At 41.9% G+C, this 24,715-nt stretch overlaps 2 protein-coding genes and 2 long non-coding RNA genes across 4 annotated transcripts; 1 reads left to right on the forward strand and 3 right to left on the reverse strand.

Annotated features, from left to right (window-relative positions):
• Positions 1-1,815: 1,815 nt before the first annotated feature.
• Positions 1,816-5,788, reverse strand: LOC123042184 (uncharacterized). The gene is made up of 3 exons (XR_006418722.1): positions 5,383-5,788; positions 2,824-2,941; positions 1,816-2,422 (listed from the first exon to the last, which is right to left on the reverse strand). It is a non-coding gene; the product is annotated as an uncharacterized lncRNA (long non-coding RNA).
• Positions 5,789-8,532: 2,744 nt separating this feature from the next.
• On the reverse strand, positions 8,533-9,621 carry LOC123046822 (ABC transporter I family member 1). Its single transcript, XM_044470252.1, has one exon. It carries the CDS (start codon positions 9,370-9,372, stop codon positions 8,698-8,700), a length of 675 nt encoding a protein of 224 aa, XP_044326187.1. The 5' UTR covers positions 9,373-9,621; the 3' UTR covers positions 8,533-8,697.
• Positions 9,622-17,718: 8,097 nt separating this feature from the next.
• LOC123042187 (uncharacterized) lies at positions 17,719-18,380 on the reverse strand. Its single transcript, XR_006418723.1, has 2 exons — positions 17,904-18,380; positions 17,719-17,798 (listed from the first exon to the last, which is right to left on the reverse strand). It is a non-coding gene; the product is annotated as an uncharacterized lncRNA (long non-coding RNA).
• Positions 18,303-19,252, forward strand: LOC123042185 (vascular-related unknown protein 4). The gene is made up of 3 exons (XM_044464691.1): positions 18,303-18,614; positions 18,731-18,805; positions 18,915-19,252. The coding sequence occupies exons 1-3, from the start codon at positions 18,303-18,305 to the stop codon at positions 19,080-19,082; spliced, it is 555 nt and encodes a 184-aa protein (XP_044320626.1). The 3' UTR covers positions 19,083-19,252.
• Positions 19,253-24,715: the final 5,463 nt, after the last annotated feature.

A 24,715-nucleotide genomic window follows, 5' to 3' on the forward strand; every position in this document is an offset into this window, starting at 1 on the left:
GGCGGACAGGTGCGCGTGGGAGGGGGAGGTGGAGGGGGAGAGGGAGAGGGAGGCGGGGAGAGTGCTGCGGCAGCCGACGGAGGCGGAGGGGGCGGCCGCCGCCGGCGGCGGCGGCGGCTGGGGGAGCGGGGCTAACCCGTACAAATGTATTAACGACCGGGTCGAACCGTTTACTACTTGCTCTCTTGGTCTGAATGGAATGGACTTATATACGTACGTTGACTCTGATCTCTTCAACTCGTTAACCAGTCCAAATTATCACCAGGCAGGCTGCCTGGCCTTGATGTGGGTATGGTCCTGACGACTCGCTCAAAGTTGGCGGCATTCTTCCTTGCGTAGTTGCATGGGCAGGCTGGCATTGACTCGACTCGCTTTGATGAAACGAACAAACCATGCCCATGCATGGTGGACTTGTGCCTTTCCCAATTGAATGGACTCGCTCGGCTGGAAGGGGTCAAGTGATAGTATCACTCTCACATGATCAGTATGAATGAATGATCAGCATAGGTCAATTCACCTGACTTGATCAATTACGCACCTATGTCAATCCACCGGAAGGTCAAACGTATCGTAAATGCATGGAGAAAGCACTGTAGAAGTACAGGTACGTACGTGAGATTAATGCAACGGCTCAACCCGTACGTGATCTTCCAATATGGAAGCCTCTACCCCCATCCCATGGCGCACGGCAGGCAGAGGCAGGGGCATCGGTCCCGGACCCGGTCACGCACCGTGCATCAGCATCCGCCATGGATCACCGAGGGAACAAACACGAACGAAAAATACAGCATCGGCCAGTAAAAGGCTGGCTGCTCTTTCTTCCACGCCATTGCCTGGACCCGTCGCCGTCTTCAGGCATTGGAATTCGCCTCGGCATCGACGATCGAAGTACGCCATAAACCACCAATCTCAGCCCCCCCACGAAGGTGCTCTGCCTCTGCCTCTGCGAGATTCGCCTTCTTCCCATCTCATCAGGCTACTCATAGTGGGAAGTATCATACATTAGTATCACGTACTCCCTCCTTTTCGATTTATAAGGCTCAATTTAAAAATCTCACCAACCAAGGTAGATGATGAATGGTGGAATACTTTTTGTAGTTTGCAAAAGCACTTAATTAATGCTTTTGTTTTTCTCAAAAAATTATGTTTATCAATGCATTAATTGCAATGCATGCATGCATAAAGTATATACATTGGTCAATTTTTTCTCAATACTTGCATGCAATGATTTAATGTACCTTGGAATCTGAACATGTGATGGGAAACAATCAAATTGAGCCTTATAAAATGGAAAAACTAAAATTTTGAGATAAGCCCTATAAACCGGAAAGGAGGGAGTATATGATACTAGTGTATGATACTGCATAGTACTAGTGTATCATATACAGGGCTAGTGTATACAGGTCTTGTGACACGAGTAGTAGCATATACACTAGTACTAGCCCTGTATTGTGTTGTGGCCAGCTCAACGTTCTGAAAACGGGTGGAGGGGGGAAACAAGAAATACAAGACCCTACCACCAAATTATTTTGAAATACCGGCCCCCGGACCGCGCCATACCAGCTACCGGGGCACGGTACCCCGATTTCAACAAGGGAGTTTGAGAGCATAACTGGTTCGATGCCAAAAGTTGGCAATGCCAATATTTGCCAAATGCCAAATGTTGGCTAGTGATTGATTGGCTGCCAAATTTTCTTGCCAAACTCACAAAATTTGCCAAATGTTGGCATCCAACCAATTATGCGAGGGGTCTCGGTTCAAATTCAAATTTCCCGCTCAATTTACAAACCAATGGTTATCTACTCTACCAGGATGACCTGTATCAAGCGCCGGTATTTTTTTCAGTGGCAGTAACAAACTAACTACTAGCTTCAGTGCAAAAAAGAAAAAAACTAACAACTAGCTGAAGAATGTAGTAGTAATTGTGTAGCACAACACAGTAAAATACTGCAAGAGGCCAAGGAGCCCATAGACAAATAAATAAAACTACTTCTACTGTTACTACCTGTGTTACTGAGGAGCAATGGACTTGTCAGGATGTGCGTTGAGAAGTTATTGCTGCCCATTCGCTACGATTTCTTTTTAAAATCTCCTCTCTTCCTGTTCGATTAAGTGCAGCAGGGCCCTAGCATTTACGCTTCGGTTCGCAAATTGTTCCTGCAAACACGTCCTGTCAAGAAAACGTTCTTCTCATGCCATCACAGCTGACTTCAGCAGCACGGTCGACGGGACTGTCCAACTGCATAACAACTTGTCGATGCATTTACCGCAAGTAAATACTTGCACATTCCACAGAGAAAACCCAGAATTGATTCATCCGGGGGGCTACTGGAGTGGAGGCGCACCTGATCCACCAACGTAACTGCGAGTTATTGGCTATACCACCAGTACAGAATGCTCCAGCACGTACACAACTCTCGCTCTGCAGATGGAAGAACAGTTTAACATCGGTCACAACTCAGAAGTAACTATCCAAAAGATTTATTTATTTTCCTATTTCTGAAACTTGGAGATTTGGGTTGATAAGATCAACTAAGCGAGTGGTTTGCAGGAGGAACACCAGCTGTAGCCCGCTCACGGCACATTATGCGCGGCCGAAAAAGTCGCGTGTATATCTGCGCAGGCGAAAAACGACAGCGGAGATAGTTTATGCACATTAAGTTCGTGTTTCGAGCTAAATTAAAACGAGTATGCGCTTTTCGTGCAAATTCTTGCCTAATCCACTTCAATTTTTTTTGCTCTCTTGTCGAAATTTTGCTTTCCTACATATATATGGTTGATGATAAAACTCATAAAGGGGGGAATGGGTTAATTTAGATGTACCATATGCATTTACCGCACGTAGGAATTGCCACATTCCACGAGAAACAAGAATTGATTGGTCCAGGGGCTACTGAAGGCGCATCTGATCGACGGAATGCCCCAGCACGTACAACTCCCTCTGCAGAAGAAAAGAATAGTTACATTTGTCAGAACTCAGAAGTAGCTCTCCACAAGTTCTTTCTTTCGTTTTGGTCTGAAAGTTGATGATTGGGTTGATAAGATCAACTAAGCGAGTGGTTTGCTGGAACACCAGCTGTAGCCCGCTCATGCGGCACATTATGCTCGGTCCAAAAAGTCACACTTATATTTCTGCAGAAGAAAAACGACAGCATAAATAGTTTAATGGATATTAATTATTAAGCTCATGAAGGATAGCATTCCACGCATACTATTTTCTTCAATACAAGCATGTGCAGATCGAGTATGTATTCTAGTGGGCTTTGAGATGGTTTAATTAATTGTACACTTCAATGCGTATGGTCTATTATGTGACACATAGTTAATTAAGTGTTCAATACTTACGATCTACTCCCTCCCTTTCAGTTTAAAGGGCCTATCTTAAAAAAACTGTGACATGTAATACATTCTAGTTCATTGTCATGGCATCCAGGTATAAGTGCTACCTACTCCTGCTTGCAGGAAGGTGTATGTCTACTAACTTAAACATTCAATAGTATACAGTTGTACACGGAAATAATATTCGCAGACTAGGAAGCACAAGATCATTTAAACCTCTAGGTCAGAAATTTTATTAAGATGTCGCCTGATGGTCATTGATTACCATATATTAACAAGCAAACTGCCTATGGGTATTAATGAACATCTATTGATAGTTTACTCCAAGAGCAAGGAGCTGTGTACCGGATTAAGCAACCTAGATGTACGGTATCTTTCTCCTTCAATGGACTGGCATTCAGTACCGTTTCTTTATTTGTCTAATTTTCCCTTTAATTGCATACAAATCTATACAGCTTGCCGTGCACGTTTAGTAAACAGCAATGGAAATTTCCAGGTCAGGATTTGCAAAAGTGTCGTATTCGTACGCTGTGGTAGGCCAGGCATACCAATCTGTTGGAAAGAGAAACCTCCAATCAACCCTAACATTACACCAAGATGATGGTGATACCTATCCTTCACGAACAACCAACTTGTTCGAACGGATAAATTTCTCCCTTTCAAGAATTGAAGCGATGATGGCGGGAGGACAGGAATAAATCTAGAAAGTGAAACTGGTCTATTCTACACCCCACTGGGACACCCATGGCATCTTCCTCTCCATATAGATAATCCATGGACGTCGTGCATGACAAGTAGCTCCTAATTATCATGACACGTCAATTTTCCTTTGCTGATAATGGACTAGAACAGAAGATGTGGTTGCCTTCTCTGCCTAGCACTACTATCATTGGGGCCACAATCCTGATTTGTCAATCCTAATGACTGCTCAACAGTTCTCTCTTACTTTATATACGGCCGTCACCTTCTAACAAACGCGTCAGTGTCACAATCAATGCAGCATTATACACAACCTGGCTGTAGTAGACCTTACAGAAACTACCACCAAATAAAGTTAACATTTGTACGTTTGCTGAATGAACTTTGGCTAAGAGTGTGTGTCATTTAAGAGCACCCTTCTGATGGTGTCATCTCACCATGGATAATCAGTTTTGATTGGATATACATGTGCAAGATATTGTCTCATATTAAAATTATACTAGTATTACCAATAATGCCAAATTGATATTGACATGTGGCACACACATGATCGCTGTATTATTATTGTGCTGGTTGAAGCAGGAGTCCAGATGCCATTTTTTTGTGTGTGTGATATAAGCTACTGTCCTAAAGCAGAATGGCATTTACATCAGAGTGATTGCAGTTATTGTAGTATGCCCTAGAGAGACAATGTACTGGCAGCAATACATTATGGCTATGCCCCCATGTCTCACTCCTAGACTTTTGGGGGATCAAGCACTTCACTGCGCCATTTAACATTAGTATGCGTATTAATAAGGTCCTGTGTGTGTGTGCATGTCATGTGCTCCTTTAAGGAATGGAATAGGATTTCAAGTCTGTGATTAAATGTTTGATGTGGTCAAAGACACCAGCCTTTAAAGAGAATCCTAACAAAAGGCACGCATGATGAACAATTTAACTTGGCAATATTTATAAGGGTTGGGCCCATGCCTGTTGTCTTAACCACTAACAGCAAAGAAGTTCCACTTTTAGGTAAACCTTTAAGGCTAAATCAGCATGACACTTGAATGTCCAGCAAACATTTGTTTTAATGCCATAAATATACTCTAGGTGTCATTGTCATATTCCTTCTACTCCAGCTTTGAATTAAGTAACCCCATAACTCAAAACACTGTTCAGCTCTAAAATAGACATAGGCTCAATTAATTGGGAGATTTATCTGCATTCTCATTCCTAATCATGTTTTACTAGTAGTTTTCATGTTCCCTTAGCACACACATGCAAGCGGAAACAAGTAATCTGCACTAGGAATCACAAACGTTAGGTTGGAAGGAAGAAAGGCATCCCTGTTCATATGCTAACCTGATACTGAAGCTTTTCTCTCTTTGGATCTTCAGGCCTCCTTTTTCAGTACAGATGGGCTCTATTTCTCTTTCCATCACAAGTCAAACACAATTAAGATAAACACCCTGCGAAAAAAACATATCATTACAGAAAGAAGTAAAATCTACTGCAGAAAGAAATATAAATGAATAACTGCGAGTACATAGACTATATATTAATAACGGAAAAGAGAAGACCTCACTCTTACAAGGCACTCCCTCCTTTTTCATATCATTCTTGCAACATCAAATACTCCACCTACTCATCTACCAAAGCACTATTAAGGCACTATATAATGAATGGTCAGTGATTTTAACACACATCTTAACTCTTGTTTAGAGCAATCAAATCTAAGTCAGAACATGATGACAGGATCCTTTCAGCTCAACTGTATTGGACCAGATGGCCTGGATCATAATGAATTCTAGACACAGAAATGTCATTTTCATTTACAACAAAGATCAAGCTATCAAGGATCTGAGCTAGACCTGAGCATTTGCACTATAAAGATCAATCTTCAATCCTGATGCGTTGTAAACAGACTCCACGCTAGAATCCTGTAGGTGGGGGACTAGAGAGGAAGTAACAAACAACCAAACAAAATACAGCAAAAGAAACAGTGGGCATTTATGTAGTGTTGGTGGCTCCGTGCTGGCCTGGGAAGTGGCTTAACACCTTGTCTTGAATAGTGGGCCAGCTACTTGCAGAATGGGGTCAGAGAGCACCTCTCCAATGGTCCCTGGGGGCTTATCAGTGCACCATTCAGTGCCCCCTTGTTACAGCCTGCGCCAATGTAGTACCAGAGTACAGAGGCCAGCCTAGTATACAGAATGCATACTGCACCAAATATATTCAAACTTGCAACCAGCATGGTGGCGTTACTCAAGATTCAAATGGAGATCGTATAAGCATATCAATCAACAATATATAATGCCACTAGGATTTATTTTATCAATACATAAACTTGCGACCAGCATGGTGACGTTACTCAAGATTCAGATGGAGGCCATATAAGCATATCAGCAATATATGATGCCGCTAAAATTTAATTTAGTAATTTTTGTCAACCTAGTTTCTGCTTTCTTTTTCTCTCTACAAAGACAGATCATTGCAAGATATATACTTATGTAAAATAATGTAAAAGAATCCAATCTCCTACGCAGCAGGCAATATAATGAAGCCTTGAACAGATCAAAGAAATTTAATGTCAATCTATGGTACAATGGTACATTTATAAATTCGACAAACCAACCTGTTTCCTTGAGAATCTTCTCCAGCAGACATGAACCAATGGGAGCAGCAAACAACGAAGTACATGTTCCACTAATGAAACAACACTATTTTGGCATCACTGAGTGCAAAATATGCATGCCAAATTGCCAATCAGACATTATTCAGAAGTTTCAGTACCACATTCTACGGAGATATGTTGATCCTACTGATGCACTTGCAGGTTCCGTTTAAGTGAGCAATTTACAGAATGGTTCCAGTCACACCAGAAATATCTATAGAACAATTTGGTGGTTCGTCTTTTCTGAATACCCACAAAGAAGTTTTTAGACCATCTACATAGCAAATTAACAATCTGCAAGATACTAAACTTATCTATACACAGTACAATGCACGACAAATTCAGTATGAGTAACATTTTTTCACGGAAGAAGTACAAGTAGCATTGCTTTCATCCTAATTGTGATTCGCTAGCCAATTATCAAAATTTAGATGGCGATAAAAAAATTTAACATCATACAAATTGGGCGCTTCCACTAGTTGCCAAATTTCTTGAAGGTAAACAGGACCTGCTCGATTCAGTAGGCTGGCAGAGGATTCCTAATTTTAACATCATGTTAAAAAAATGCACAGTAGACAACTCAAAGATTATAACAATAACAGACAAAGATGCGCCCTAACATCATAAACGATTTCAGGGTATACATAACTAACAAAAATTCATCCTATTAGACCTCTTCAACTTCATACAAATTGAGCGCTTCCACTAGTTGCCAAATTTCTTGAAGGTAAACAGGACCTGCTCGATTCAGTAGGCTGGCAGAGGATTCCTAATTTTAACATCATGTTTTAAAAAATGCACAGTAGACAACTCAAAGATTATAACAATAACAGACAAAGATGCACCCTAGCATCATAAACGATTTCAGTGTATACATAACTAACAAAAAATCAGGACAGAAGTCTACCATACTGGACACATGAGATACTGAAACAATGAAGTTTCATTGTGTATGGAAAATTTCTAATTCCTACAACCAATTACCTTTTAAAAAGATCTCCAAATTTGATCACCTCTCCAGCCAATCGAAGCTTCAGGCTAATACGCCGCATCTCATGACTAAAACTGCTAGACAATGAATTGGGAACAGAAGATTCTACCATCAGGTGGCAATGGCATGAATAGGTGAACACATCGAAGGCAAAACCATGACCATAAATCTCCAAAATGCAGTGTGTGAGCAAAGCAGGCACCAGCATATATATTGATGTGGCGAATATGTTGAAATTTTTTAGAAGTGTAATTGCACCATCAGAAGTTGTTTCAACACAAAATTTGTATGACTGGAGAAGAAATTAGAAAGATACAGATACATTCGCAAGCCCTCATCATTGCACAAGATGAACCAAAGTTCTTCTCCGAGGGAACCTCTGCAGAAGCTGGAGCTACATTGAAAACCACTCAAAGATTATAGCAATAGCTAGACAAAGACCACTCAAACATCGTGTTAGAAATGCACAGCAAGACCACTCAAATATCATAGCAACAGCTAGACAAAGATATGCCCTAACATCATAAACCAGGGTAAACATCACTAACAAAATTCAGGACAGAAGTCAATACTGGCTACACGAGATACTGGAACGATAAAATTTGGTTGTATACAGAAAATTCCTAATTCCTAAACCAGTAGTCCATTACCTTGTAAAAAGATCTCCAAATCTGGGCAGCTTTCCGCCAATCAAAGCTTCAGGACAATACACTGCATCTCATCACTAAAACTGCTAGACACTGAATAAGAACAGAAGATTGCACTACCAGGTGGCAATGGCATATTGGCATGAATGAATGAACAAATCAAAATCAAAAGAACGACCACAAATCTCCAAAATGCAGTATGTGAGCAAAGCAGGCACCAGCATATATATTGACATGGCAAATATGTTCTTATTTTCCAGAAGAAAGTGTCACAAAATTGCACCATCAGAAGTTGCTCCAACGCAAAATTTGTATGGCTGGAGAAGAATTAGAAAGATACAGCTACATTCCTGAGCTCCCATCAATCAACGCACAAGATCAACCAAAGTTTTCCTCCTGGGGAACCGCTGCGGAAGCCGGAGGTTCATGGAATCCTTGATCTCAATGGGCAAATGTGTGGCGACGATGACGATCCCACCCTTCTTGCGGTGCTCCGCTATGATGTACTCGAGCAACTTGACACCCTCGGAGTCGAGCGCGACGGAGGGCTCGTCGAGGAGCCAGATCGGGCGGTCGATGGCGAGCAGCCTGGCGAGCTGCAGGCGCTTCCTCTGCCCCATGGAGAGCATCCTGGCCTTGTCGTTCATGAGCCTGCCGAGGCCCATGAGCTCGATGGCGGGGGCGGACCTGCCGTGCTTGCCCTCGAGGAGCTCGAACCACTGGACGTTCTCCAGCACGGTGAGCTTCTCCTTGACGGCGTCCTTGAGCGACATCCAGTTGAGCTGCAGCTTGTACTGCTGGAAGACCCCCGGGGAGGTGACATCGTGGCCGTTCCAGAGGATCTCCCCGGCCGAGGGGCGCGAGAAGCCGGCGAGCATCCGCAGGAAGGTGGTCTTGCCGGAGCCGTTGGCGCCCGTGAGGACGAGCGCCGTGCCGTCGTGGACGCTGACGTTGATGTCCCGCAGCACCGTCTGCGCGTTCCGCATGCAGGAGACGGCGTTGAGCATGAGGCGCGGCGGCGGCGGCCTCAGGGCCGGCATCTCTGCTGGATGGCGGCTCGCGAGCGGCGCGGGGGATCAGGTCGGGTGCGCAGCCGTGGTGCGGGAAGGACCGGTGGAGACGCGAGAGCGAGCGCAGGGGCCAGCGGGGGCGGCCGCCGCGGCAGCGTGCGTGGGAGTGCGGCGGCGGCGGCGGCGGTGCGCGGAGAGGTGGAAGCGGGGGGAGACGCGAGGGTTGGTTGGGCCGTGCCGTGAGGACAGCGTGACGGGCGATACGGCTTGGGCTACGCTGGCTGATGTGTGCGGGAAGGGAAACGTGGAGGACCGTGGGTGGTGTTTGGGGCAATGGGCCTAAATGGTCCTACGGCCTCGTGAAATGGTAACAGCATTTCTCTGAAAGCATAAAAAAACAGCATTTCTGAATTCTCGGCGTAGGAAAAGAGCATTTCTTTTTCCTTTTTCTTTTTTGCACGGAGGAAAACTAACACACACTTAAAAATGAGATAGCTCCACAGTTCAACGAGAATCCATAAGCTCAGGGTTAAGATAGAATCATTCTCTCTCTCAAAAAAAGGTTAAGATAGAAACATAAGACGATGCGGTAATGCGAGAATGTCGTTTTGGTGACCGAGCTCACTTGAGCTTGGAAAATTTAAAAAATTCAAAATTCAAACTTTACGGTTTCAAAAAAAATCTGGAAAAAAATGGTGCAAGTAAACAAGGATGTTATGTGTATGTGTGTAAATTTTTAGGATGAAATACCTTGAAACGCGATATATACAAAAAAGGCAAATTCATGGACTGGGAGGACGAAGAGTATCATGTGTTAAAAAGCCCCAGATCTTTCTTTTTTTTGCATAGCCCTCATTTCAACGTATATTGCCCTGAATTTTTGCACACATGTGTGTTATGCCTTAATGCATTTCTGTATTTTTTTAAAGATTTTTTTGAAAAACAATAATTTTGACGAAATTTGAATTTGGAGGCCGAGCTCCAAAAAGCATTTTTCGCGGTAGTGCCACCAATAAGCTCAAGTTGGAAAATCAGGTAACTCTGCAGTTCAATAATGCATAACGGCTTGAGGAATCAGGATGGGATAAGGCTAGTCATAGTGGGAGTAACTTAGCAAGTAACATAGTGCACTTCGAGAAACGTTTGCTTACGTGGCATGTAGTTAATGAGAAGTGGTAACATAATATGTTACTGTAACATAGCGCTTTCCGAGACAAGATGAGTCTACAAGCTAAACTAATTAATAAAGTCCTCTACGACACTACTACTATGTTATCTTGCACTATAAAGATAGTAACTTAGACTAGTGTCATATGCATGACACTAGTATAAGTTACTCCCCACTATGACCAGCCTAACGGAGCACACAGAGTAGGCGCACGCGAACCAGCTAGCTGTCCAGCAAGGCCCGAAGAACGCCGCGGCTAGCTGATTGACGAAGGTAAATCACACTTGGTCCACTTTGGATATCTCGCAACTGTTCTGTGCTGGACGAGACCATCGTGACCATGCATTGCATTGCTTGCATGCATGTTGCTGGTTGGATTGACTGCTGTGCTGTGTCCATTTGCATGCATGCATGCATGCATGGGCCAGAGACGCCCCAAGGAGACGAACCACACACATGTGTATGTGTGATACACGTATGCCAAGATCGACTGGCCAGTAGTGCCGCCGACAAGCCGGGGTCGAGGCGCGAAATCTCGATCGGGTGGCTAGCTCTAGCTGGCCAATGCAGAACAACCGCATATATAGGAGAAGAAGAGTGGACTTTTGATGCTTGTTTTTTTTAGAAAAAAAATACAAAGTACAAAAGCAGATGCTCATATGTACACGCCTACATTCATTCTTGTGAACCCACCCACACGCATTCTATCTCTATGATTATCATTAAGAGACTGAGCCCATAAATCTCAAGACCGACAAAGTTACCATACACAACTCGTTATCGACGAAAATGTCGCCTTCCACTGAACTTTGATCCCTAAGGGCATCTCCAATGCGGACCATCTAACCGCCCGTATCCGTCCGGACGTGGCTGTCCGGACCACGGAAGCCATCCAACGTCGTCCCCTACCCATACGCGAAGCAGTCCGGACCACGATTTTTCCATAACTGGAACCAAACCGGGGTGGGGGTGGGGGGGAGGGGAGAGTCCAGCCAATAAACACGTATGTCGGACCCTGACACCCCTGGCCCACCGAAAAAAAGGCGGAGCCCGCGCTTTTGTAGCTGCCCTGCCTATTTCCGCGGCAAAATCCCCCACTCTATTCTTCCGGCCCGCATCTCTCCACTCAATTCCTGCTCTCTTCTTCGCTCCCGCCGCCGATGCATGGAACTGGAGGATAGCTTGCCGGAGTTGAAGGTGGTGGAGGTGCAGGAGGATCCGAACATCACGCTCGCCCGGAAGATCACCTTGGCGACACGGCAAAACCGTCGAGTCAAAGCGAAGGCCGCAAAAGAGGATAAGCTCAAGAAGCAGAAGGCCGGCAGAGGGCATGCTGGTGCCGAACGTGGCGGTGGGCGCGTTGGTCGTGTCATCCAATGTATAGACGCCGCCATGGCCAGAGCATTACTTGCCTCTTTTTGCTTGTGATCGAGCATGTGATTCAGTGATGATCCAGTTTTGAATATTAAATTATCATTTACTGGAGGACAGACTGCATTGGATGGTCGGCTCCCGCATGAGTGTTCGTGGACTGGTTTTCCATGTCCGCAGAGATGCCGGAATGAATTTACGGATCATCCTTGGAGATGCCGTGATAGGCTAATGAATAATGATACAATCATTCTTTCTAACCATCCAATGACAAACTGGTCGGGCAGTATCCATCAACTGTTTGGTTGGTCGACTGAGTAACGTATTGGCCAGTTCTCCTATTTTGCTGCTTGGTTGAGTGGGCAGCGTACTAAGTATTTGCCGTGAACTTATCCATCAGGGCTCGATCGTTCGTTGCGCTTGCTTGCTGGTGGCTGCTGATCGGCCACAAGATATATATACGACCTACTCTACGTGTGTATATACAACAACTCTACGTCTGCGGTTGCCGGGCAAGCCACGAGTGAGTTCGCTCATTTGCAGGTAGCTTCATAGCTAGGCTGCGCTGCGTGCCTTGACTTGCTTCTCCCTCTCTTCTTCTCTACTGTGCATGAGATCGACCGATGTGACGAACTAACGACGTACGCATGCGCATCACCCACGTACGCCAATATTGCCGTGGCATAGAACAATAAGTGTATAAGATATTCAAGTCCCACACTCCCATAATCCTCCTTTTTTCTTTCATAAAATTAATTTCAACTGTTTGTATTGTGTAAAAATACTTTAGAATTGAAGAGAAGTATCATTCAAAAGTGCATTAACATAAATACACAGTAAGCAAAGGCAGTAAAGATGTATGTAAACATTCAAAACGAGTCAAAGTGGATTGACCCACACTGGCATTTCCGCGTAATAACTCCACTAAGGGTGATTCTATTACCGGAATGACGTCAGATCCACCTGTCACAACTTTTACTACTCAATAGCCAATTTGATTCCAAGGCAGAGAATAACCAGTTACACCAAATGATGCAGCCAAAACAGTCAAAACCACATGTGACCCAAGTGAATTCACTGTTTCTATAAGCCCACTGCCTACCAACAATTTTTTTTCCGAGTGAAACACCCTAGCTTTGTTAATCAAAGATCACCGAGTTACATAGTCCTAGGGCTTCAAAAGCCATAAGCGGCGGCCTGGAACTAAATCTATGAAATTTCTAGCAATATTATGGGCATCTACATTCGCCTCCGCCACTCATAACGGAAAAGACATTTCTAGCTTCGTAACTTCCTTGATCAGCATTGCGCTAGCCCTTTTGATCCTTATTTTGTGATTCGTACCACAGATAAACAACGAGGACCTTTCCTTCCAATTGTGAAACTTCACCGTCCACATTACCTTTTATTTAACTTTGAGGCAGAGCCAGCCAGCCCTTTTGGCGTTCACGGGGAACAATTCCTCTCCTTTCCTCGGTTCGTCAAGTAACTCCAGCTCATGTAAGAACCTCTCTACAATGACATTTTCGTGTATTACATCCCTTCTTGCCTTACAATGGCCCATAAAGTAATGACCATCTTTGCATAATTACTTCTGATAGAACTTCATCCATCTCTAAAAGTCATTGTTTCGCCCTTGGCTCTCCACAACCCATAATTTGTTCATGTGCATCCTCATCCACAAGAACCCAAGCACTCCTTACCATTATGCAATCAAGTAATGAGTGCTCAAACCATCCACAAATGTCACATGTACTATCTCATGCCATGTTTCTATGATATGCAACATTCGAAGATAGAAGGCTCTCTCTAGCTAATCTCCGTGCAAACACCTTAACTTACCCTGGTAATTTGTGCTTCCATAATCTTGTCCATGCTTTACCATCAATTTCTGAATTTGATGCTCCCGCCGAACAACTCGCGTAATTACATACCACATCAATCAACTTTTTCCTTTCTAAAGTGTAAGATTGGGATTAGTCTACATTCTTAAATAAATCTAGCAAAAGTTATGGAATTCCAGGATTTAGTTTGCATTATTAAATAAATCTAGTAAAACATAGGGAATTCCGGGCGTTAATCTGCATTCTTAAATAAATATAGTAAAATTTAGGGAAATCCGATGTTAATCTGCATTCTTAAATAAATATATTACAAATCTGGAACTATGGAGGTAGTCTGCATTCTCAAATACATGTAGCAAAAATCAGAGAATTCTAGGAGTTAACTACATTCTTAAATAAATGTAGTAAAAATCTAAAACGATGAAGAAATGTAGTTTGCATTCTTAAATAAATTTAGTAAAAATCTAAAATGACAAAGAAAGGTAGTTGCATTCTTAAACAATTCTAGTAAAAATCAGGGTATTCCAAAATTAATCTGCATTCTTAAATAAATATAGTAAAAATCATTGAATTTCAGGAGTTAATTTGCAATTTAAAATAAATCTAGTAAAAACTGAAACTACTGAAGGTAGATTCTATTATTAAGCAAATATAGTAAAATTCAGTGAATTCTGGAAGTTCATCCGCATTTTTATATAACTCTAGTAAAGCCTTACAACTACGTGAGGTACTGTTCTTAAATAAATAAATTTAGTAAAGATCATGCAATTTTATGAGTTAATCTTCATTCTTACGGAAGATAGTCTGCATTCTTAAATAAATCTCATAAGTATCGAAGAATTTTGTTAGTCAACCTACATTCCTAAATAAAATAGTAAAATAAGGGGAATTCTGAGAGTTAATCTGCATTCCTAAATAAATCTAGTAAAACTCTAAAACTAAGGAGGTAGTCTGCATTCTTGAATAAATCTAGTAAAATTTGAGAAATTTCAGGAACTAATCCGCATTCTTAAATAAATCTAGTAAAAATCTTAAACTATGGGAGTTAATATGCATTCTTCAATAAATATAGTAAAGGTCGGGGAATTCCAGCAGTTAATCTGTATTCTTAAATAAATCTAGTAACAATTTGGAACTATTGTAGGTAGTTTGCATTCTTAAATAAATCTTGTACAAATTGAGGAATTTCATGATTTAAATCGCATTCTTAAATAAATCTAGTAAAAATATGAAACTATGGGAGGACGTCTGCGTTTTTTAAGTAAATCTACTAAAAATCGGGGAATTCCAGGAGTTATTCTGCACTTACAAAGATATACTCCATCCAAAAAAAAAGGGCAGCCCGGTGCATGTAGCTCCCGCTTGCGCAGGGTCGGGGAAGGGTCCGACCACTTTGGGTCTATAGTACGCAGCCTTTCCCTACATTTCTGTAAGAGGCTGTTTCCAGGACTTGAACCCGTGACCTCATGGTCACAAGGCAGCAACTTTACCACTGCGCCAAGGCTCCCCTTCATATACTCCATCCAATCCATATTAATTATCGCTGATTTAGTAGTAAAAGTTCGGGAATTCCAGGAATTTGATTTAGGGGAAGGAACTACAGGAGTTTGATTTAGGGGAGGGAATTACAGGTGTTAATCTGCATTCTTAAATAAATCTAGTAAAAAAAATTGAAACTACGATTGAAGGTAGTCTTGGCAACTAAATAAATCTAGTAAACATATGGGAGTACTGGGAATTAATCTGCATTTTCAAATAAATATAGTAAAATCATGGAATTCCTAGAGTTAATATGCATTCTTAAATAAATCTAATAAAAATCTGAAACTACAGGAGGTAGTTTTTATTCTTAAATAAATCTAATCTCTCCGACCCAAATTACTTGTTGCAGCTTTAGTATGACTTTAATACAAAGTTGTACTAAAGCTAAGACAATTAATTTGGATCGGAGGAACTAGGAAAAATCGGCGAAATCTGGAAGCCAATCACCATTATTATATAAATATAATAAAAAACTAAAACTACAGGAAGTAGTCTGCATTCTTAAATAAATCTAGTAAAACTTAGGGGATTCCGGGAGTTTATCTGCATTCTTAAATAAACTAATAAAAATCTGAAACTACAGGAGGTAGTCTTTATTCTTAAATAAATCTAATCTCTCCGACCCAAATTACTTGTTGCAGGTTTAATATGACTTTAATACAAAATTGTACTAAAGCTGCGACAATTAATTTGGATCGGAGTAACTAGGAAAAATCGGCGAAATCTAGAAGTTAATCACCATTCTTATATAAATATAGTAAAAAACTGAAACTACAGGAAGTAGTCCGCATTCTTAAATAAATCTAGTAAATATTAGGGGATTCCGGGAGTTAATCTGCATTCTTAAATAAATCTAGTAAAAATCAGAAACTACGAAGGTAGTCCGCATTCTTAAATAAATCTAGTAAAAATTAGGGAATTTCAGAAGTTAATTTGCATTATTAAATGTATCTAGTAAAACTTTGAAACTAGGAAGGTTGTCCACATTCGTAAATAAATCTAGTAAATATCGGAGAATTCCAATTGTTAGTCTGCATTCTTGGATAAACTGGAATTACGGGAGTTAAATCTAGAAAGCTTGAATTTGCCTCAACTTCCATGTGAAAAGTTTATTTGCTAAAAAAAGTGAAGCTGCTTAAGGGTATGGCGCATGCTGCAACAAGGTAAACCCAAAGCATTTAATTCAAAAAGTATACACGTCTACTTGTGGACGAACAATAAGGCATGTGCAAATCAGTTGCAGCTAACCCATCAAGCTTGTGGTGCACGCATGTGAACTACTAATTGACATAGGGGTTGGCCACCCCCATAGGCGGGAGCCTAGCTACGGCGATTATTTGAAAAAGGCACGCCGTCACGGGCTCATTTGAGTTAATCACCACGAGATAACTAAACTATGGTTTCCCGGGATACGGTCGGCATGCACGCGGACGGCCGCTCCGCTCCTGGCCGGCGACCGATCGACCAGGATCCTCGGCGTAATGGCGATCGCCACGGGATCATCAGGATCCGATTAGTTGCCACGGCCACGACGACTCCATGAATCCCGTCACGTGGCCCGCGGCCATTGGTCCATGGCCAGCACACTTTCGCGCCAACATGATCGCGATGAACTGTAGCGTATCTCCTCCCCCGCTGCACCTTTTCGCCATTACTGCTCCGAAAGTCCATCCCCGGCGAAAGCTCAGTAGTGGTTCGTGCAGGAGCGCAGGTCTTTTTTATTCCTGAGCCACAACGAGCCTATCATTACTTGAACGTTCTGGTTTTAAGAAAATGCCAAAAGATCCATGAATCTGCCAAAAATTTGATGAAAAAAAAGTATACATAGGCTGGCTGCACAGAAAAGAGAAATGCCATTATCCATAAGAGCAAATAGTAGTGTTCCTGTTTGATACTCCCTCTCTTAATTTTGGTTTGTTATAGGCATGCCAGCATTTCTAGATCACTAATTTAACCAACGAAATAGTATAGGTTATATGCCACCAGAAGTATATATACCATTAGAAACTTTTTTGGTCAGTAATTAAAGGTTTCTAAATATAATTCTGTTTAGAGATTCCAGTACGGACTACATACGGAGCAAAATAAGTGAACCTACACTATAAAGTATATCTATATACACCCGTATGTAGTTCATATTGAAATATCTAAAAGCACTTGCATTTAGGAATGGAGGGAGTATTACTTTTTGTAGTGTACAATGCATATTCATTCATCATATTGACAATCTAGAAATACAAGTGTCCCTTATAAACTGACAGGGAGGTAATGTCGAACCACACATTTTTTTTCCTACTCACAAACGAATGTGTATCTTTCCAGAAAACTTGATAGATTCATAGTGTACTCCCACATATACATGTGGGGAATTCTTTTAGAACATGTGCATGCACTTTTGATTTCATTTTTTAAAATATGGAGACCACTTGAGCTCGGGATCCAAAGCAGTTACCACCAGTACAGCAGCTCCATCAATCCATTCCAAGGGAAAACGTGGCACAAATGGAGAGATAATACTAGTAGCACCAATACTGCAATCTCCAACATATGTTAGTTAAACAAAGTCGCAGTTAGAAAAGAGCAGAAAACTGGATAGCTATCAGCGTACCACATTGTTATTGGCAAGAGAGGCTTACAGTAGGTGGAGTGTAGCTCTCCATGTATCACCAGCCGGCTATGCATTCCAACCGCTTCTTCTTCTGCTGCTGCTTGGGTCCCAATCACCAAAGAATATGCATGATGGCGATCGATCGATCGATCAATCGGTCACAATGATCGATCGCGGAATAATTCTCGATCAAGAGACCATTACAACGATAAGATTCCTCCATTGCCAATTTTTAAACCGGGCGCCAGTGTCTGACAGACAGTTCACGCTCATGTACTTCTATTCATATCCACTCGCTGGAGCCGGAGCCTGGAGCTATATATACGGTCAGCACGAGCCGTACCCAGCATTCCATCCAGAACACAACACCCGCCTCGAAGCTTATCACTGCTGCTAGCCTTGCTTCTGCTTGCAGTTTCTCATACACATGGAGAAGATAACATCGCCACAATCTTCTTGCATCAGCCAGCCGGCTGCGGTGGCGTCCATGTCGGCCGGCGAGAGCAGCTGGGCGATGCACTTTGCAAACTTCGTGGCATCAACAGACAACAGACAGGAGATGTATCACCAAGGAGGAGAAGCCTCTGACAGTGATTTCTCCTCTGGCTTCTCTTCCTCATTTGATTCCTTGGGTGACGGCTCCGACACCGACTCCTTCCTCACGTCGGACCTCATGGATGAAGACGATGAGGATGATTCTCTGCAGGACACTGCCTGTTCTTCCGCCGCTCGCCCTAAGGTTAGTAAAGGAAGAAAATTAACTTTCTCTAGTTAGTCATAGATAGCTTGATGAACAGCAGTACATATTTAGCCTTTCTTCTAGGTTCTAACATGATTATGATTTTTGTTGTACAGGTAACCGGCATGCATGATATGTTCATGAAGTCAATTCTAACCATGGATGCGAAGGACATGAACACCACCCAGCTGGTATGTTCGAGAAGCAATCGCTATCATCTCTTTCTAGCTTCCTTCGGACGTTGTTTAGATGTATAGTATAAGCTTTTTCTTACAATTGTGTGTTCCTGAAACATTGCAGGCCAAGTATTTCCTCGACGCACGTTCAAGGCAGCAGGCGACTGGTGCGGTTCAAGAAGTGATCAGCGGTGGAAATAGCAACGAGAAGCAGCTGCATGAGTTCAATGATCTGAGGAAGAAAGGGCTTTGCTTGGTCCCTCTCTCCATGTTGATAGATTACCTAGGTTGATTACTGTTCATGTACTGTAAGAACGCTGGTTCAGTTATATACAATATATATATATATATATAGTTCGTACATCACTCTCTTGTGGACTGTGTCAGCTGTGAACACTACTTCCATCATGCCGTCGAGCTGTCCAATCATGCCATTAACTAATAAAAACAGGCATTCAACTACTCCCTCCGTTCCTAAATAATTGTCTTTCTAGAGATTTCAACAAGTGACTACATACGGAGCAAAATGAGTGAATCTACACTCTAAAACATGTCTGCGTACATCCGTATGTTGTAGTCTATTTGAGATGACTAGAAAGACAATTATTTAGGAACGGAGGGAGTATCAAGGAACAATAAACAAGAAGTAAGAAATATTCAAGTGCATGACAGTGAGAAAAACTTTGTATATAGCTTCAGTACATTGTATGTGTACCGAAACATTTTAAATGTCAAGTTGAGATACAATCCCAGTGTGATTCATCAGTGACGTTCAAGTTGAAAACTTGAATGTAAAACGTATCTTACCTCAGCAGAAAGCTTGGGTCAGATTTTTACGCCGTGAACATTTTGCCGATATGCAGGCATTTACCTTGAAATTAGTACTCCCTTCGTCCCAAAATAAATATTTTGAGCTTAGTACAAATTTATACTAGAGCTAGTACAAAGTAGAGACACTTATTTTTGGGACGGAGGGAGTAGAAGATATCAGGTTAGTACTAGCATCAAGTGAAATATGTACTATGTAATTCTCAATCTTTCATCAATATAATCATTAATGAGCTGGCTCACTCAGTTTGCCATCTGAGTTTGTAAGTCACATGATCAAAAGATTCCGTTAAGCCTATATGCACACGTCAATGATGTGACCAGTAGGTAGCTACAAGTACGCTGTAATACTCTTCTGACACAAAGGCTAATCTTTCTTTAATCACTGCTCACTAGAAAGTACCAGACGCCTGCGCATTTAATCAGAATAAGCAGAAGGGGTATCTCTGACTTCCTAAAAATATCAGAACTTACCAAATCAAAACAAGTTCTTTATTAGTCTGCTATGAATAAGTTCAGTAAGTAGTATATTTACATGATACAGTCTTACGGAGGTTGCAACTAGCAATCCATTTCTCTAACAAAGTAAGAAATTTCCATGTGCCATCACAAGGAGGCAGTTAGCATCCAGTGGACCTTCAATACTAGACACCTATAAGCACATTCCTCGGATTCCTCCAAAATAGTACAAACGATTAGCAATTTAAAGGACAGGATTGTCGCAGGTATGTGATACTCATTCATCAAATTCTGGCAGGAAAAGTCAGATTTATGTTATTTAGTGAACTTACAATTTTTCTGTTCCATATGACACAATCTTCAACGCTGCCAGGAAATTCTCTTTCCATAGAAAACAGCGGATAAGTCTTAAAAAGCCTACTTGCAGGTCTGACTGTTATCCTTAACTCATCTTTAATATATGCTGAACTTTTCGATGACAACCTGGATATTGTAGAATGTAGATCGTAAGATAAGATTTAGTTGGAAAGTTCTTAGGATACTGGATCCACTTCTAGGACATCCATGAAAGGGATTGGTTGGAAAGTGTAGAAAAAGTGCACCAATCTGAATCTGGTGGTACTTTTGGAGATATCAAGTGTAAAATGGACAAGATGGGCAAAACACGGAAGGACGTCTTTTATAAAAACTCTAGATGTTGTTCAAAATGTTTTTCAAGGTTGAAAACATCTAGGTAAGAACATTAGGCAGTTCGGTGCCGCATCGTTATCAATCAAGGTTGGTCTGGGGAGCACAGAGCAGAGCCGGATGAGCCAACAACTTCTGAAGTAATCCTTGTAACAACCAAGCGAGTACCATTTACAGTAATTTGACATTTGGGGATACCATGAGCATAAAACAAGACCTATTGACAATGCCCCCAATCACCACTCATTAAAAGCAAAAGGTGCACCTAAACCCATGTGCTGTTGGTTAAGTCAGCAAGATGGGCAAAAGCATACGGAAATATTTCTTTAAACTCCAGATGTTGTTCAGAAAGCATTTCAAGGTTGAAAACATCTAGCTAAGAACATTCAGCAGTTCGGTGTTGCATTATTATTTCTTAAAGGCCTTTTGGTGTTGCATTATTATCGGTCAAGGTTTGGTTCGGGGAGCACAGAGGAGAATGCTCTGTATGAGATATCAACTTCTGAAACACAATCTTTTTAACCACTAAGCTAGTGGTACTATTTTATGGTAATTTGACATTGGGGAAGAGGATAAAAGAAGACCTAATGGAAGGGCAGAGCTGAGAACGTTTTTTACCCCTCCAAGTCAGTCTCCTACTCAGCATTCATCAAAGGCGAAAGGTGCACCTAAATCGCATATGCTGTTGGTCAAGTTAGCAAGAGGCCTAACCCATATTCCAGGGGAACATATCATACTCCAGAGGGCAAACCAGAAACAAGACAGATCCAGCGAACGCGCAGCGGCGGCATCACCACCACCATCATCATAGGCAGCCAAAGCATCGGCAACGGCAAGGCATCACCGGGTCCGAAAGAGACAAGGAACTTACAACAGGTTGGAACTGCAGACCAAGCACACATATAAAACAACCCACCATTGCATGGAATCTGGTGCTTCGTCAAAAAAGAAATCTGGATTTATCGCCACTTGCCCAACTTGATCTTTCCAAAATGCTGGAGGCAAGCGCCGGCGCCACACTGGCAAACGAGCAGCCCCTGTTACCAGGCTATTGCTCTGGCGCAAGCGGCGAAAATTCGCCGAGGGTTTGGGATCGGTTTGGCATTATCCAATTCGAACGCGCAACTTGTGATAATCAATCCCAAATTTCTCGGTTCCGAGGCAATGTTTAGTGCCATCACATCGATTCTCTCGTTAATTTAACAAGTTGGTCGCTGATTTACAGGTCGGCAGGTCTCGTGGGGGGAGGTGAAGAACGAGATGGGGAGGATGGGGAGAGCTACGAGTGAAATCCACTTACATCGTCACGTGGTACAACTTCGCCGGTGACGGGGCGAAAAAGCCGGCAGCCGGCCGCCGCTGTATGGATGATTTTGCCACCGGCGGCGTGGCGGCGGGTTGCGTCGTCTTTGCCGGAGAGCGAGACGGACAGAAGAAGTGAAGAGAGTCGCGTTCCGTTCGTCGGGCCGGTTTCGGCTGAAGTTGGGCTGGGCTCAGCCGGTACCAAATTTAGGTTGCCAGAATGGGCTGGACCGACCATTTCCGGGATGCATTTTTGATTCACTCTCTCTTACGGTCTTACCTGCAATTCCTTTTTGGCGCTTCAGGTGCCCGTTATAAGCCATTTCACAAACAGACGCCTGAAGTGCACACCCCCTCCTGTGAGCTGAGCCGGCCCGTTTTCATTTTTCTCTCTCTGTTTTTCTAAACTGCGAAATAAAGCGCACAAACTGTGATTCAAACCTGCGATGTGTGAGTTTCCTGTAAGACGTGATAACCATCCAGGCCTTTTTTGGAAAAGGCTATCATGGCTAGCTTTATTAACCTCAAATAATAATTACATCGTTCATCAATTGGCTAACTAAGTACTTAGCAAGTTCGTTAGTCCAACTGTCCTCACATTTATTACAAAAACTAAACTTTGCTAGCTCATGAGCAACCAAATTTGCTTCGTGAAAACAATGAGTAAAGATGACCTTCCCTGTAGAAACCCGGGCACCTCACCTTGATGTGATTACATAAATGTTTTTCCTCTTTTCTTCTTTCTCCCCTTTTTCCTTTCATTTCCTTCTTATTTTTTTCTTTTTTCTCTGTCCCTTTTTATTTTTCTAATTCACAACTCTTTCTTCAAACAGATGAACTTTTTTTATTTTTCAAAATGCATGATATTTTATTCAATTCGATGAACTTTTTTCAAAATGGATGAAGTTTTTTTCGAATTTGATAAAAAAAATTCAATTTTGATGAACTCTATTCAAATTCAATGAATTTTTTATAAATTCGATGAACTTTTTAAAATTTAATGAACTTTTTTTTCAAATTCAACTAAAATTTTCAAATTCGATGAACTTTTTTCAAAAATTGATTATTACTTTTTCAAATTTGTGAATTTTTCAGAATTGATGTTCTATTTTTCAAATTCAATGAGATTATTTCAAATTGGTGTTTTTTCAAAATTTAATGAACTTTTTTTTAAAAAAATTGAACCTTTTCGAATTTGATGAACTTTTGTTGCACACCTATGATTTGCTTTTTCAAATTTATGTTTTCTTTTTTGAATTGATTTATGTGGGGTACAAAATTTATGTAATCTTGTATTAGAAGAAGTATTAAATAGCCTTTTTTGGATTGTAGGCAACAAACCGGTCCTTGTGCAGTGGTCATTGGCGCGCGGCTTCGAATCCCCCGTCTCCAGCAAATACATATTTTCACGACTTTTTTTGGAGGAGGTTGCTGGGTCGCCCGCTAGGTGACTTGCAGCGCTAAGCGGTGCAGAAAGCGCCGAATAGGAGCACCCTACCTAATAAGAGGGGCTCCTCAAAACAAAAAACCAATAAGAGGGTCAATCAAACGGGTCGGGCTAGTCTGGCTCTTTATTTCCTCGCAATGCAAAGAAATATTACAATAACCTCACCTTTCTAAAAACATGAGATAACTTCATCGAGCCATTCATTTTGCCAAAGAAAAATTGAGAAGAAATCAATCCACCAATTACATAAAACACAGAAAAAGAACTTAGTTATAAATATAGCTATACAAGGATGTTTAGAAAAGCCACACTACTAGGAGAGAATAAGGTACGACATCATCTCCTCCTAATCCAAAGCACCGAGACCAACACTAACCATCGTCACGCCAAGAGCAGCTTTGTTCTTGATGATTGCCAGGATTTCAGATGTTGATTGCTTACATTGCTCAAAGATGCATCTGTTGTGTTCTCTAAATCTTCCATAGAGAGAACAAGTAGTGAGGCAAACAACAAACCTAGTTGGAGCGGGGCAAAGGACGCGATTTCTGCCATAATAGTCTTGGGCGATCTATTTATCAACACTAGGAGAAGACGGGTAAGTGTGGATCTCTGTGAGGTTTATACCTTTTGTGGGCTAGGGGCTATGCCTTAGCGGTAGAGATACATAATAGGAAATTAGAGTCTCACAACTCTATCTCGTCATGTTATGGCTGTCGTGGAGATGAGACTGTTGTATTTTGGCCATGTGAGTTAACGGCCTTCCGATAGTGCAGATTGAGGCCTAAGCTTCGGCTTGACTTGGTGACGCCAGCGACAACTGTGATGTCGAGTTTGCTTTGATCATTGGTTCTTTCATTTTCTTTGTATAGTTTTCGGTGAAAGAAATAAAATTATATATCCTTGTAAAAACGTGTACTAGGTCACGGTGTTTTAACTTCTGGCCTATTTTGTTGGTTCACTGTGGGGTTCCTTCAGAAGTTTGAGAATTATTGAGATGCAGAAAGATCCAATTAGAAATGGAGACATCAAAAGACCATGTTGGAACTTTAAATCTTATCAGGATATTTTGGTATTCATGCTATCCCAACTTGTTTGATTGTACTTCATCATTTAGTTAATCAGTAGAGTCAAACTGTCATCTCGTGGCAAGAACATGGGCATCACAAACCGTGAATGAGAATAAAGTAAAACACGAAGATTAA

This window comes from Triticum aestivum, chromosome 2B (assembly GCF_018294505.1).
Source record: "Triticum aestivum cultivar Chinese Spring chromosome 2B, IWGSC CS RefSeq v2.1, whole genome shotgun sequence".
Taxonomy (NCBI): domain Eukaryota; kingdom Viridiplantae; phylum Streptophyta; class Magnoliopsida; order Poales; family Poaceae; genus Triticum; species Triticum aestivum.